The sequence below is a fragment of the Cebus imitator genome, unplaced genomic scaffold, assembly GCF_001604975.1.
Source record: "Cebus imitator isolate Cc_AM_T3 unplaced genomic scaffold, Cebus_imitator-1.0 Scaffold253, whole genome shotgun sequence".
NCBI classification, from domain to species: domain Eukaryota; kingdom Metazoa; phylum Chordata; class Mammalia; order Primates; family Cebidae; genus Cebus; species Cebus imitator.
The window spans coordinates 1821799-1838663 of record NW_016107568.1 but is presented as its reverse complement, the minus strand read 5'-3'; the positions used below and the strand labels follow the sequence as shown (position 1 = coordinate 1838663).

Below are 16865 nucleotides of genomic sequence, written 5' to 3'. Positions count from 1 at the left end.
GCTGGAGTGCAGTGGTGTAATCTCAGCTCCTGCAACCTCTGCCCCCTGGGTTCAAGCGATTCTTCTGCCACAGCCTTCCAAGTAGCTGGGATTACAGGCACATGCCACCACAGCCAGCTAATTTTTGTGTTTTTAGTAGAGACGAGGTTTCACCATGTTGGCCAGGCTGGTCTTGAACCCCTGCCTTCAGGTGATCTGCCCGCCTCAGCCTCCAAAAGTGCTGGGATTACAGGCATGAGACGCTGTACCCTGCCTCTTGATATTCTGTATTTGTGAGACACATTTCTTCTGATTTCCTTTAGTACCCTGTCAGTGATTTCTTTAGCTCTGATTTTCTTTAGCTCATTAAACATTTTTTTTTAACTTTTATTTTAGATTCAGGAGGTAAATGTGCAGGTATGTTACTGGGGCATATTGTAGGATATAAGATTTAGGGTACAAATGATTCCATCACGCAGGTACTGAGCATAGTACCCAATAGTTTTTCAACCCCTCAGCCTGTAATCACCATTTTCTGTTGTTGCCATCTTTATTTCCATGAGTACCCAGTGTTTAGCTCCTACTTCTGTCTGTGTGGTCTCTAAAGGCTCTGGTCCTTCAGCTTATATTCAGCAAACGATATGACAGAGATTTCCTTAAATGTCTTAGCTCACCTTTTTCCTGATTCATTGCTCACTTGGATTTTTTTTTTCTTCCCTGATTTGTGCGTAAAGCACTCAAATTTTGTTTTGTTTTGTTTTGTTTTGTTTTTGAGACGGAGTCTTGCCTCTGTCACCAGGCTGGAGCACAGTGGTACAGTCTTGGCTCACTGCAACCTCTGCCTCCTGGGTTCAAGCGATTCTTCCGCCTTAGCCTCCCAAGTAGCTGGGACCATAGGCACATGCCACCACACCCGGCTGATTTTTGTATTTTTCGTAGAGACAGAGCTTCACCATGTTGGCCAGGATGGTCTCGATCTCTTGACCTCATGATCCGCCCACCTTGGCCTCTCAAAGTGCTGGGATTATAGGCGTGAGCCACTGTGCCCTCACTTGGCTTTTATAACCTTTATTGTCCAGAGTTTCCACAAAGTTGACTCTGACAGTTTTTGTTCATGGTGTGTATTTATTTCTGTGGAGGGACATTTTTGCTCTCATTCTCTGACGGTTTGTGTGTTTTTTAGAGTTTTAGGTGCTGGGAGTGGTGGTATTCTGTAAGATAGGCTATTATGCTTTTTTTTTTTTTTTTTTAATCAAATTGGCATTATTTATCCAATGAGTAAAATCCATAGTATGAGAAGTTGTGGGTATACCATCCTTTCATCATGAAGAAGAAAAGAGCTTTGTTGAGGACAGGAGGTTATGGAATGGGTTCAGAGTCCAACTCAGTACATTTGGGTTAAGGAAAAAAATGATGTTTCTATTATTAAATGTTGTGATACTTCACAGGTGGTATTGAATTGTTCTCTTTCAAGAAATTTTTTTAAAAGTAGTCATGACCTACATGTAAAAGTCCTTGATTATTAATCTTAAAACCTAATTTCTAAATCTAGATGTCCTTATCTAACCTTGTGATTTTGAATAAGCTTCTTTATTTTTCTATTAAAATAGCTCAGATAGGAGGGTGATGCAATAATGAATTGAAAAGACAGCTGCAAGAAAATGCACAACTGATTGAATAATTATGACGGTTTAGAACTGGTCTTACTGCTATTTATCTCTGTTTCAAAGTAATTTCATACTTCAGTATATTCTCATGCAACTTTCAAAACAGTGTAAAGCTAAAATATCCTACAGTCACCACATTGCTCCAGTTTTTTAATGTTAAGCAAGAATGTTGCCATACTATATATAGTTTTGTGTCTTTTATACATTTAACAATATCTTTGCTGATAATTCCCTATCATTTTTAACAGATACGTCTATATAGTATTCCACCATAGTAAGATATCATGGTTTATTTAAGCACTTTACTTTTGACAGAGGGTTACGTTGTTTCTGTTCTTCGCTTATGAATAGTTAACCTCCATGTGCCAGTTTGTATTTCTAGGGTATATACTTGAGGTGAAATTACTACACATATTTTTGGACCTTCCCTAGAAGTACTTATGAATTTCTTCCCTAGAAGTACTTAAATTTCTTGTATATCTTCCCAGAAGTGTTATTATAGTATGTAAGAGAGATATGTATCTTACATATATATACAAATAAATAATTGATGAAACCAATCCCCCTTTGAAAGTTTAGTTTTCTACTCTTCTACTACTTAAAAACACTGCTATATATTAGTCCTTTATAAATATAATTTCAATTTTGTAGGATAAATTTCTAGTAGTTGAACTTCATTTGGAAAGGTATATATATTTATAATTTTGATGTGTGTTGTCCAATTGTTCTTCATGGAGGTTTTCTAATACCTTATCTGTGTATTAGAGTACCTGTTTTCCCACAGTCTTGCCAATATAGTATGTTGTCAAACATTTTGATGATCCCCAATATGATAGATGAAAAATGGTGTCATGCTATTGTTTTCATTTGAGTCTCTCTCGTTCTGAGTGGATTGACCTTTTGTTGTTTGTCCCTATTTCTGTTTTCTTTTTTTTTTTTTTTTTTGGAGTCAGAGTCTTGCTCTGTCCCCCAGGCTCTAGTGCGATGGTGCAATCATGCCTTACTGCAGCCTTGACCTCCTGGGCTCAAGTGATCCGTACACCTCAGCCTCCCAAGTAGCTGGGACCACAAGCACATGCCTCTTTACCCAGGAAAAACATGCTTTAATAGTATATTGTGATAAATCGAAGGGAGAATCAGAGGGGAAATTTGAGAAAGGGATGAACAAGAGTAACACAAAGATACAAAACAGGAAAAGAAAAGAAACACAAAGTGAAAGAGTTTGAAGGAGGAATGTAAATCCAGCAGCAAAGAGAGAAACAGGAAAAAAGTTAATATTGGAGACGAGAGTCCAATATTAACTTTATGTATTTCTGTACCACTTTACTGATAATGAGTGCTTTGAAAATCATTGACAGGCCGGGCGCAGTGGCTCATGCCTTTAATCCCAGCGCTTTGGGAGATCGAGGCAGGCAGATCACGAGGCCAAGAGATCAAGACATTTCTGGCCAACATGGTGAAACTCAGTCTCCACTAAAATTAGCTGGGCGTGGTGGCCCACGCACCTGTAGTCCCAGCTACTCAGGAGGCTGAGGCAGGAGAATTGCTTGAACCCCAGAGGCAGAGGTTGCAGTGAGCCGAGATCGGCCACTGCACTCCAGCATGGGCGATAGAGTGAGAATCCGTTTCAAAAAAAAAAAAGAAAAAGAAGATTGTAGCCGGGCGTGGTGGCTCACACCTGTAATCCAAGCAGTTTGGAGGCCAAGGCGGGCAGATCACCTGAGGCCAGGAGTTCAAGACGAGCCTGACCATTATGGTGAAACCCCGTCTTTAAAAAAAAAAAGAAAGAAAGAAAAAGAAGATTGTAGTTGACTATTACAACTGCGCAATGTCCTTATTCTTGGGTATTTTGTTGTCCAACAAGCCGTGCAGCAAGCACAAAGCAGGTGCAATCAACTGTTAGGGCCTGATGACAGGAGCCTTGGGAACTTCCAACTAACTCTTTTTTTTTTTTTTTTTTTTTTTGAGACGGNTTTTTGGAGACAGAGTCTTGCCTGTCGCACAGGCTGGAGTGCAGTGGCACAATCTTGGCTCACTGCAACCTCTGCCTCCCTGGTTCAAGCGATTCTCTTCCCTCAGCCTCAGCAGTAGCTGGGATTACAGGTACACACCATCACACCCAGCTAATTTTTGTATTTTTAGTAGAGACAGGGTTTCACCACATTGGCCACGCTGGTCTCAAACTCCTGACCTTGTGATCTACCCACCTTAGCTTCCCAAGGTGCTGGGATTACAGGCATGAGCCACTGTGTGCCCGTTCTGTTTGTTCCTATTTTTCTATTGGGTTGTTAGACTTTGTTTATGGTTGATTTTACCACGTGGAAAATGGTTTTTATATGTATCTTATGACCAGAAATTTTGTTTTATTATTGGGCTTTTCCCATTTTATGTTTATTAAAGAATCTTCTATTGTTGAAATGGGCTCACTTCTAATGTACTACCTTTATATAGGTCTCAGTAATTATTTCAGGTATGAAAGCCAGTTTCTGATGTTAACTTTTTATTACTTAAACTGCTCAAGAGAGGATGACCTACCATACTTCATTCACTCTTAAAACATGACAAAATATAGGATAACAATAGCAGATTTTGTGTGTCCTCCTGTACACAGTGTCTTATAGAACAACTAAAACAGAATAGCAATGGAGCTGGACCTCACCATGCAGTTGCTGTATAGATTAGTTCAAATTTATGGTGCGGTTCTAAGAAAAACTCTCAATTAGGATGAAAAGCATTCCTGTTTAGGAATTCCTCCTTAGTAATTTGTTATGGACTTGTTTGGTTGTAAATAACATCTAGATCTATGGTTCTTTCTTATTGGTGCCTCTTTAGTTCTGGTCATCTTTTTGGGACCAATTAATTTAGTTTTGTTTTTTTTTGTTTTTTTTGTTTTTTTAACTTAAATCTAAAAGCTAGAATTCCATGAACCCAGTTACTTAAGTGTATTTTGCATAGTTAGCATTGCATTTTTAGAAGATAAGGCAGCATAAAACTACTACTTTGCAACGTGAAGTAATTTCTTTAGCATGATGATATTAAAGGTAAGTTTTATCTAATTTTTCTCTCATTTTTTCTATTATTTCAGTAAAACTCTTAGTTTTTTTCCTTTTAAAATATTTAATTTATCCCTAATTAACTGTATCTACAATTAGATATACGGGGATGGTTATTGGTTAACTGTAAACTTAAAGAGAATGGTATGTCTTTTTATTTAGATCCCAAGGAAGAAAAAGAGGAAGAAGAAGATTCTGCTATCCCTCAGGAAGTTTCCATTGCTGCATCTAGACCTAGCCGGGGCTGGCGTAGTAGTAGGACATGTGTTTCTCGCCATCGTGATACAGAGAACACTCGAAGCTCTCGGTCCAAGACCGGTTCATTGCAGCTCATCTGCAAGTCAGAACCAAATACAGACCAACTTGATTATGGTATAGCACAACTAGAATATGGCTGTTTACTAAATAGTTGCTGTTTTTTAAATGTAGTGTTGAACATTTGTCTTAACAGCTTAACTGTCAGGGACAGGTATGATGGTGTAGGTAGTATTTCTTTGAACAATTTGCAGATATTCTACTTTTGTGTAATTACCCCATGCCATAATTTGATTTGCATTTCTTGACTGCAGAGAGAAAATATCTCATATCTACGTAAATAAAATTTTGTTTTGGCTTTATTTTTCTAGATGTTGGAGAAGAGCATCAGTCTCCAGGTGGCATTAGGTAAAAAAAATTAATTTCATTTTTAGACCTTTGGGGACACAGCATAGTCATAGTAAATGATTCAGAAGTTGCTTCCGGTTTAAATGACTTTGAGCTGTAAGAGAAAATAACTTGCATTTTTGATACTGTATTTAGATTCTATGTTGATCTTGGTTAGAACTTAAACCATGTAATCTAGTTATACAGCTTAGAAATCATGTCTTGAGGTTTGGGCTTATTCCATGGTAGGCACTAATGTGAAATAACGGGTGTTCTGGCCAAGGTTTTGAGATTTTATTAGAATCTTCTGTCTTAAGTTGTGATTTATCTGTTGATAGGTCTTTCAATATAGCAGATCACCAGACAATACTGCAAAGTCAGTTGTTTTTTAACTTTTAATGCCATTGAGCTGTTATCATCCTATCTTTATTTAATAAAGTGATAGCATATCTAGGATTTATATATTTTTAGTTTCAGTTATTATTTTTTGTGATAAAGCAGCTAGATTTCAGTCCAGTTAGGTCATTAGGATGAAAATGCTGGATGACTTTCAGTTTTTGGCTACCCTTAATTACCAAATAAAATCCCCTCAGATATGATTCTTAAAACCAGAATGTCTCATTTCTATTTACTTATTTTTAGTAGTGAAGAGGAAGAGGAAGAGGAGGAAGAGATGTTAATCAGTGAAGAGGAGATACCATTCAAAGATGATCCAAGAGATGAGACCTACAAACCCCACTTAGAAAGGCATGTCTCAGATTTTACTCCAGACACGTCAGTGAAATAGAAGTAGGAAAGCACTGTTGAATGCTTTTATTTTTTCTGTTGCCAAACTAATGGGTATAGAATTAATTTTAAATGCGTAATTAATTATGCACTTGTTTTGTAAGTCTAACATCTTATCATATCCCAGTATAATCCTCTCTCCCATTTGTAGAACTTTATTTTGATTATATCCAAGTTTTTATGAGTCTACATCTTTTATCTCAACAGATATCATTAATTGCCTGAATACTTAGAATTTTTTAACTTACTGTCTCGTTTCTCTTTACAATTATAGTGAGATTTGATTTACAGGCATCTTTAGTCCGGGGAGGGTTCATTCCATGAGCATCATATGCATATATTTAGATTATTACTATGCATGTGAGGAATGATTGGTAAGAAATCACGTTTCATGAACTGAGGATTGTAGTTTTATAGGAAATAAATGATAACTCTAAGCTTTAATTTGTTGTCATAGTCTTCCTTGAAAGGATCTTTTGTTTAGTGTTGAAATGCATTTCTGTTTTCAGGGAAACCCCAAAGCCACGGAGAAAATCAGGGAAGGTGAAAGAAGAGAAGGAGAAGAAGGAAATTAAAGTGGAAGTAGAAGTGGAGGTGAAAGAAGAGGAGAATGAAATTAGAGAGGATGAGGAACCTCCGAGGAAGTGAGTAGGCAGTTATTAAAAATGGAAATCTAACAGATTTTGAAACCACAAGTGGAAAAAAGGGTGGGAGTGTGAGGAAGGACATTGACATGCATGCTTCAAAATATGTATTTTTTTAACTTAAAAAAAATTTGGCCTCAAGCAGCTGACAGTTTCACTGGAGACTCTTAGTAAAAAATGTTTAGGTTTTTTAGTTCTGTTGCAAGGAGAATGTATTTTATATTCTTAGAGTTTTTAGATAATACATGTTAACAACTCTATAATAATACATTGAGATTTATCTAAGTCTTTCATAGTATTGCATAGTTTATGGAAGACATATATTTAATCTATGATGCAGACTGATTTGAAAGTGAAATTAAGAGTAAAATCTTGTTTGATTTGCCAGATGATGTCTTTGACTTTATGTATTCTTGGTTATCCTTTGCCACTTGTTCTTTGGTCGTGTGTGTGTGTGTGTGTGTGTGTGTGTGTGTATTCAGCCGCCTTCACTCTGTAAGTTTTGATTCAGGATATGTCTACTATTACTCTGTCTTCAATTATAGGAGAGGAAGAAGACGAAAAGATGACAAAAGTCCACGTTTACCCAAAAGGAGGTGAGGAATTTTTACCCCTACTGTTTTGCACCTTCTTCCAGTACCAGGCACTTTACTCATACATTTAGACTTCATGATAATCCTTCAGGAATGACTATTTAAAACTTTCACCAAAACTTCACTAATGTCCTTGATGTACAAGTATTATGTTCTTATTTTCTTTTTAAGATCTTGAAATTTCTAAAAATCTTAATACTTTACCTTTTGGGTGTGGTTATTAGTTTATTTTTGTTACTTTTTAATTCTATCAAATATTTGGTAATTATTGGTTACTTCTAAGACAAATTCTATGCAATCTGTGTACTAGTTCAGAGATTTTAATGCTTCCTACTATAAAATTATATATACTATTCCCTATAGCAGTTTGAGTCAAAGGCCACTGTGCAGAATGCCACTTTTCTTTTGCTAACTTTTCTTCTGCATTTTGATAATAGAAAAAAGCCTCCAATCCAGTATGTCCGTTGTGAGATGGAAGGATGTGGAACTGTCCTTGCTCACCCTCGCTATTTGCAGGTTAGTGAAGTTATATAAGAGCCTTTCAGGTAATATCCCATTACGTGTTCTCACATCACGAGACTTTAATTTGTTGGCTTGTGTAGGCTTTATCATTGACATGAAATGTCAAGAAAAGTCTTTTTAAATGTAAAATGATGTTAACCCATTTATGCCTAGTGTTCTGTTATTAGAACACTAACCTTGTGCAAGTTATTTATATACTACTGCTCAAGAGCATCACCAAGGTCTGATTTTCCAGAAAAATCATTTGCAACCTCCAGCATAAATGGGTTAATCACTGTTAGTCCATTTGTGCTGCTATAATAGAGTACCGGAGACTGGATAATTTACGAAGAGCATACATTAAGCCTGTGATTCTGGATACTGGAAAGTCCCAGAGCATGGTGCCCACATCTCACAAGGGCCTTTTAACCGTCAGCCCATGGTGGAAGGGCAAGAATGGGCTGAACTTGCTTTTGTAACATCCACTCCAGCGATAATATAAATCCATTTATAAGGGTAGAGCCCTTATGACCTATAGGTCCTACCTTCTAACACTGTCACACTGAGGATTATGTTTCCAGCACATGAACTGTGGTGAACACATTGAAACTCATAACACCTTCTGTTTAAAAAAAGTGACTAAGAATCTGAGCCCAAATAGAGGACTTTTCTTAGAGTCTTGCAAATTACAAAAATTCTCAATGTAATGTAAATAATTCTGATACGAGATGATTGTAACAGCATGCCAAGACAAGAGTAACAGATTTCATTTTAAAGTGATTTAGAAAAAAAGTAAAATTAGAACTCAAACCTGTGATTTCTTGGATTCTATGCAGAATGAATAAAAGAGTTTCAGTTCAAGTTTTGTTTTTATTCTTCTTGAGTAGATTATTACTATTATTATTGAGTTAAAGGTACAGCTTATATTTAGGTCCGACAGGAAACATGAAAGTGAAATCATGCTTAGGAAATATCTGTTTGATCTTCAGCAGCAAATAAAACATGACACTAGGGCCTTACTTATGGATTGTGGTTTAGTTACAACAATAGCTGCTCCTCCTTTGCTGTGTGTTTGATGCTCTAAAGCACAGTACAATATATGATCTCTTATCACCATAACAACACTATGAGATAGTTACTGTTATCTGTATTTTACACATGAGAACTGGAGCTTGAAATATTTATCTCCTAACATCACAAAGGCTAGTGAATGACAGACCCAGCTTGGAAACCAGGTCTGTATATGTCCATGGCCTATGTTCTTAGTCATTTTATTATATTCCCACACTATCCATGTGTGAAATCTAAGTACTTGGTTTTCCTTCAGTATTTTTGACTTAGCAAAGACAAGTACTTTCAAAAAGCCTTAATATTTTTTTTTTTTTTGCCCCTTTAACTTTCTATGTTTTAGCACCACATTAAATACCAGCATTTGCTGAAGAAGAAATACGTATGTCCCCATCCCTCCTGTGGACGGCTCTTCAGGCTCCAGAAGCAACTTCTGCGACATGCCAAACATCATACAGGTACTTTTAAAATGTTTTTATCAAGTAGGTAATTGCACTGTACTTTAGTTTTGCATGTTGGTAATGATAATGTTTTTCTAACATAAATCTTAAAAGACTCTGTAGTCAAATGTGAGAGAAAGTTATGAAAATAAAATGTAGTAAGACAAATTTTACAAGGGATGGACATACTAGGACTTTCGAATTTTTATTCTTTGACTTTTTGAACTTCTATGACCAGAATAATGATCTTTTATTGAGCATTTATTCTGTGTCTACTCTGGACTAAATACTTTATATATATTATTGCTAATCAGTCTGTTCAACACCACTAAATTGGTTTATATTGGTCTTATTTTACAGCTAAGAAACCAGAAGCTTCGCAGGATTAAGTAACCTGTCCATGGTCACATAGCCAGTTTTTAGCAGAAGCATAATTTTCTGCTGCTATCGAAACTGTAAAGGCTAGCTATTGAATTTGCATGTAGGCCCCCATAGGAACTGTCAAAAAGAGATGCTGAGTGTATGCAATATGTATTATAGAAAAGACTCAAAATTCAGTTTATTTGTAACCACTGACCATCTCAGTGCAGTATACCTAATAGGAACAAATTGGGTACATACCACTGAGTATGTGCCAGACACTTTATAATTACATAATACCTCCTCAACAATCTTGGAGAGTAGATCTAGGTGTAGAAATACATCTTCTGCCCAAGGTTATACTGATAAATGTATTATCTCCTTCATTTACTGTAGGCAAGTTACTTCTCAACTTTTCATTTTTCCTTCTCTGTGTATTAAGGACATCAGTATCAGTTATTGTAAGGATGAAATGAGATAACATATATAGTACTATTGACTGCACAGACTCTGGCAAATGGTAGACTTTTTTCACAATACCAGGATTGAACTTGAATCTGAATCACTCCAAAGTCTGGTTTTCTTATACCATGTTTCTTCAGAGTTATTTCCACAAGAAACAGTTATTTCTGTTTCTTGATAGGTACTGCAATTTCTCTGTTCCTTCTGCTCCCTGTTAATACTGTTTTATGCCATAGAAAAGTCATTTCTGACAACTACTTTAGGTTGTTTTAATTAAATATTACAAGCCTATGAAAAACTTCTATAAATTCAGTCTATTTCAAATATTTATATTTGGTTACTACAGTTTTACGATGTTAGTTTTCCTTCTGCAAATTAGTATGTACAGACTTTTTTTGCAAATATAATTTATTTAGCAAATAGATGCCCCACGCAGGTTTGTCCTGCTGTGGAACTGGAAGTGTGGACGTGACCTGGGAGATGCTAAGAGTTTCTTAAGTTAGAACTGTGCATTTTTAGACCTCACTATATAAAGTATGGAACACAGACCAACCAGCATTGACATCAGTTGGGTTCTTATTAGAGATACAGAATCTCAAGCCCTGCTTCATACCTGCTGAATCAGTATATACATGTAATAAGCTTAAGCTATCCAGGTGATCTCTAAGCTGTTTGGAAAGGAGTATAGGATTAAATTGGATACTGTTCACCCTGTAACTTAGATTCATGTTTTCATTCTGATGAATTCTAGTAATCTGAAGCAAAAGGAGTAGAAAATGTAGTGTCATTAATTTAGCAAATATATATATTGAGCACCTCTTTGTCCATAGGCTTCCCAAACAAGTGGCAAAGAAATGAGTAAGTACAATGCTCCTTTGCCCATAGATTCCACACCACGTTACCACGTTCATCAAAAATCCTGTATAATGGGGTGGAGGGTGTTGTGAGTGACAAAGGGAGGTAGTTGAATGGTGCAGAAGATGGGTAGGAGAGTAAGGTAAAGAAGTACAGGTACTATTTACATTTATTTGATAGCAGCATCTCCAGTCTTTTGAGTAAAGTTTGTTTATCTTGGGTAACATTTTTTAAACTGGAAACAAGAGTATGATTACCTCTGGATCAGTTTCTATACATGTATAGTGCCAACTTCTTGTTTTTTTTGTTTTTGTTTTGTTTGAATGCCAGATTCTTTCTGTGTAAGCATTCAGCTTTCATGGTCTGTGAAAAAAAAATTGTTTTAAGGAATAAAATATATGGAAAATATAGTTGTTTACTTGCTAAACACTTTGTCCAAGACCTGGATTAGTGGTAAAATTGAGATTAGGATTCTAGTTTTCAATTTTTATCTAGTTTTTTTTTTTTTTTTTAAACAGGTTCTTACGCTGCTGAATGTTTGGATTTTTTTTTTTAAAGCAATATTTTTCTTTTTTAAATTTTGTTTACCCAAAGTGTTTGTACATTGAAAGCAGCATTGTTTTTACTCTAAATTACCTGCCCCATCATCTACTTATTTATTGTAATGTAGGGAAAATACTTACAGGGTGTCTAAAAAGAACACTAACAATAGAATTTTTCTTCATAGATCAAAGGGATTATATCTGTGAATATTGTGCTCGGGCCTTCAAGAGTTCCCACAATCTCGCAGTGCACCGGATGATTCACACTGGCGAGAAGCCATTACAGTGAGTACTATTTACTGGTGAACATCTGGGTGAGAAGGATATGTGTCCTACTTAAAGGTTTGCCACTTTGCAAATGTTTTAGTTGCTTCTGCTGTTTACTTTCATCAAATAAATGAGCGGATGTTGATTGGAGGCATTAGTGGCCCTTTTCTTAGTTTTCCTCTATTTTTCAAGCAAACAGAAGAAAATCAGATGAGTTTTCCATTTAGTAACATTTCCAAATCCTTCAAAAGAAGTATGTTACTGATAATTGTATTTATATATGAGCTCTGAATTCTAACCCTGAGTAAGAGCACTCTTTATTTCTCTGTTGGATCAGCCATTTCTTTTTCTACTCTCCTTAGATGTGAGATCTGTGGATTTACTTGTCGACAAAAGGCATCTCTTAATTGGCACATGAAGAAGCATGATGCAGACTCCTTCTACCAGTTTTCTTGCAATATCTGTGGCAAAAAATTTGAGAAGAAGGACAGCGTAGTGGCACACAAAGCAAAAAGCCACCCTGAGGTGCTGATTGCAGAAGCTCTGGCTGCCAATGCAGGCGCCCTTATCACCAGCACAGATATCTTGGGCACTAACCCAGAGTCCCTGACGCAGGCTTCAGATGGTCAGGGTCTTCCTCTTCTTCCTGAGCCCTTGGGAAACTCAACCTCTGGAGAGTGCCTACTGCTAGAAGCTGAAGGGATGTCAAAGTCATACTGCAGTGGGACAGAACGGGTGAGCCTGATGGCTGATGGGAAGATCTTTGTGGGAAGTGGCAGCAGTGGGGGCACTGAAGGGCTGGTCATGAACTCAGACATACTCGGTGCTACCACAGAGGTTCTGATTGAAGATTCAGACTCTACCGGACCTTAGTGGAAAGGAAGACTTTGGGCATGGAACAGCTCAGACTTTGTATTTAAAAGTTAAAAAGGACAAAAAAAAAAAAAAATCTAAAGCATTTAAAATCTAGTAAAATAACCGAAGGGCCTGCTCTTTCCATTGTGGATCACAGCACACACATACATACACCCTCCAACCCCCATTCCCTGTTCTCCCTCTATTGCCCCCCTTATAAAATTGATGTTGTCTTTACCAGAAAGGTAGACAAAAAAGAAGCAGCAGCAGCTCTTAAAGTGAGGGTTATTCTCATACTCAGTTCCAGCCATCAGCAGACTCCCTGCTCTTTGGCAGATCCCCTTTCCAACCTATAACTCTGATGTGCTCTGGATCAGCTTTTAATAGTGTATTACTGTCTTCTAAATCCTTTCTCCTTCTCTACTGCTGCCCTGTGGTTCTGGCTCCTTCCCATTGTGGCACACATTTTCAAATACCATAGAATTCTAATCTCCAGAGGCTGGCAGCTTGACTTGGCACTTTAGGGCCCCTTAGCAGGGTGAGCTGTTAAAACAGCACACATCTTTCATCCCCTCTTCCTTTTCCCCCACTGGGTTTCAGAAAGGAAGGATATATGGGGACCACCTCTCTCCTCTTTGATCCCAGCATCTCAGTCCCCCCTCCCAACCCTCCATATGGCCCTCAATGGTGCTCACTTGCTGGAAGCAGGCTCCCAATAGGGAGGGGGCTGCCCTCTACACAGTCTCTTTGACTGTAAGACAGGGCTCTGTATCAGTGAAACGATGAGAAAAGTCCCAGGCTAATGGCGGAAATTTGCACTTTGAACATGTGTGTTTTTGTGTTGTGGAACCTGAGATTCCTTATTTATTAACAGAAAGTCTGATTTTTTTTTTTTTTTTTTTGAGTCTTTGTTGCTATATTTTGTGGGGCTGGGAGAGAGAGAGATTAGATTATTTTGACATGGGATCCCTTCCATAACAGGTACTTTGAAGGTAAGACATAGGGTTGAAGAAGCACAGCCAGCCTCTGAAATCATAGCTCTCCAGTGGCCTTTAAAGAAAGCTGGTCCTCAGCACTAACAGAATCACTACAATAGCCTAGTGCTTTTTTGGAAGCCTTTTTAGGGAAGAATGTTAGGTTTATGGTAACTAGCATGCTCTTTGAGATATTTAGAGCGTTGAGACTTAGGAATTTCTACAGGATGCGGAGGGTTGTTCAGAATCTAAATTACAGATAGAAGATTCTTGTGAATTTGTTTCTTTTGTTATCCCTACCATTCATTTCCTTATATTTCCCTCATTGGCCCAACTCTGGCTCCTTGCTTTTTGTTTTTTTGCTTTGCTTTTATCATCAGTTAATTCCAGCTCCCTATTAGTGAAGGACACTGCTGTTAGTGAAGGAATAAAGCCTGTGAGTCCTAAAGTTTTAAGTCAAAGAAAACTGTTCTGTTTCCTCTTCAGTAACACTTCAGAAGAGGAAAAATTTTAATAGCCAAAGTTAATACTTCTGTATAATAACTGGTTTGGCTTTCACCTAAAATTGTGGGAATCATAATTTCCTTGGAATAGAGATTTTGTTGGGGCATGGATTGCTTATTGCTGTTCACTGGAGAGAAAAGCTAGTGTTTTTGTACAAAGTCATATCCCTAGAAGCCCAACTTCCTGTTTTGGCTCATTTTTAGGTAAAGGGCAGTTCCTATCCTGTGTGCCTCAGAAGCTGGAATTGAAGGCTTACCCTGTTCATTGTTTATTGTCAGAAATGCATGATGGCTGTTGGAAAGAATGAGGTTTTGCTGGGGGGTGGGGGGGAAAGAACAACTTGTTTTTCACAAACATGGTTTATCAATTTTTTTAAAATACTTTTTTCCCCAAAAAGAGGATTAACAAAATGTCATTTCTGAAAGAGGCTTACTTTACACCCACTAGTGTTGGCAGTTGGGATGCCAGGAAGTAGGGAGTGAGACACCTACAATCAACAGTCTCAAATGCACTATTGTTTCTTTTAAGAGTGTTGCAGATTTGCCATTTCTCCAATATGGAGACAGAAAATGGAATAAAGATAGAAGGGATGTAGAATATGCTTACCTGCCAACAATAAGGGTTTGGAGTTGACTTTGGTATATTGAGTAGATTTGAAAATGCCAGATTGATTGGATGAGTCTACAAAAACGTTGTCCTGATATCCAATCCTTTTTATACTGTTTGACTAGCTAGCATTTATAGTCCACTCTTAGCTTTTTTCTTTGTCGCACTTATCCTTTGTCTCAAGTTTCATTTGCAGTGGTTAGTCATCAGATATTTTAGCCACCTACACAAAAGCAAACTGCATTTTTTAAGATCTTTCTGAGATGGGGAAAAAATGTATTCTTCTTTCCTATACCACTCTCCCCTCCCCACAAAAAAAACAACTAGTTCTACTAATTAGAAACTTGCTGTACTTTTCCTTTTCTTTTAGGGGACAAGGGCCCTCTTCATAGCTGCCATTTGCATACAATGAATTATTGCAGCAGTTTGCAATACTAAAATATTTTTTATGGACTTTATATTTTTCCTTTTGATAAAGGGATGCTGCATAGTAAAGAGTTGGTGTAATTAAACTATCTCAGCCCTTTTCCTGATTTCCTTTCTGCTCCTTATGCCTCATTGTCCTTCCAGGGAGCTCTTTTAATCTTAAAGTTCTACATATCATACTCTTAGTCAAATTTTGTTACCTTTTTAATAACTCTTCCCACTGCATATTTCCATCTTGAATTGGCAGTTCTAAATTCTGAAACTGTAGTTGAGATAAAACTATTTCATATTTTTGGGATGTCTACCCTCTTGTTTGTGGTTGCCCAGGGTTCTTTTGCATAATTGAGACTCCTTGATACGCTTCAGAGAGTTTGAGCAAACACTGGCCATGGCCATGGGAGTACTGGGAGTAAAATAAAAATATTAAGGTATGGAAAAGCATCCATGTAGAGCACTTAAACCTCCTTTGTACCTGTTTGGGGAAAAAGTATAAAGAGTATACTATCAATCTAAGGTTATTATAGTCTGGTTGTTTGAAATACCATTTTTTTCTCCTTTTGTGTTTTTCCCACTTTCCAATGTACTCAAGAAAATTGAACAAATGTAATGGATCAATTTAAAATATTTTATTTCCTAAAAGCCTTTTTTGCCTATTGTAATGTGCAGGACCCTTCTCCTTTCATGGGAGAGACAGGTAGTTACCTGAATATAGGTTGAAAAGGTTATGTAAAAAGAAATTATAATAAAAGGGATACTTTGCTTTTCAAATCTTTGTTTTCTCTTAATCTAGGTAAGGTATATTAAAAATAAATATGTAAAGAAGAAAAATAAAAGTGGTCTTCATGGAAGCAACTTGTCTTCCTTGGTTGTACTGAGTTACAGTTATCCTAGGGGTGAAACATGTGATGCTGCTAAGCAAACCAAATGCTCTCAGAACAGGTGTTCTGTGGGGCATACTATTGTTTGCTTTTGTTGAGAATCAGGTGGTTAATGTTTTAATGTTTAGTTCTTGATGTAAAATGCTGAAATGACATACATGATTTCTGTTATCATTCAGTAAACTTGGGAATCTTGCTGTTTTGACAACTGCCTTCTAGGAAAAGTGGTCATACTAACCTAGTAGATGGAACATTAAGGATTCTGTGAGGTTAATTTTATCCTGATAGTGACAAAACCTTGATAGCATTTGATATCAGTACTTTTTCTCAAAACTGAATGAATGTATCAAGTACTGATTTTTTGAAAAAACTATGATCCTTCTGCCTTCTTAGAAGTCCTACTGTAACTGCTGCCCAGGCCGCTCTCCCACATCTCCCATTTATTGTTTACTTTTGTAAATTTGCTTCTAAGATGTCATATGTTTCAGCTTATTGGCAATATCTGTGATATAAATGATGAAAGCTAATTCATTCATTCAGGAATGAAACTTTCAGCCCTTACCCAATAAGTGTCATTCTCCAATTTAAATGCAGTATAGACTGACAGCTCTCCAAATACCTTTTAATTCTTTTATCGTCATTTCAAAGCCCACTTCTCTTATTTTAAGAACGATGTGATATGACTGGGTAGAGAAGAAAAAAGGAAAGCACGTTGTCACTTGAGTTAGACTGCTTTAGAAATGTTACCGAGTTAGCGTTGGGT

General features: G+C 37.0%; 1 protein-coding gene across 3 annotated transcripts in view; it reads left to right on the top strand.

The window, feature by feature from the left end:
- Nucleotides 1–16465, top strand: part of ZFP91 (ZFP91 zinc finger protein, atypical E3 ubiquitin ligase) — a 45742-nt gene extending 29277 nt beyond the window's left edge. Inside the window, exons 3-11 of one of the 3 annotated variants that reach the window (XM_017498916.2) lie at nt 4862–5071; nt 5326–5362; nt 5987–6088; nt 6637–6771; nt 7317–7367; nt 7802–7880; nt 9277–9391; nt 11778–11877; nt 12222–16465. In XM_017498916.2, coding sequence (XP_017354405.1) covers nt 4862–5071; nt 5326–5362; nt 5987–6088; nt 6637–6771; nt 7317–7367; nt 7802–7880; nt 9277–9391; nt 11778–11877; nt 12222–12732 — 1340 coding nt within the window. In that variant the 3' untranslated portion in view covers nt 12733–16465. Of the gene's footprint in view, nt 1–4861; nt 5072–5325; nt 5363–5983; nt 6089–6636; nt 6772–7316; nt 7368–7801; nt 7881–9276; nt 9392–11777; nt 11878–12221 lie in introns of all 3 variants that reach the window. The other 2 variants (XM_017498915.2, XM_017498917.2) reach the window with 2 other exon arrangements.
- The last annotated feature ends 400 nt before the right edge of the window (nt 16466–16865 follow it).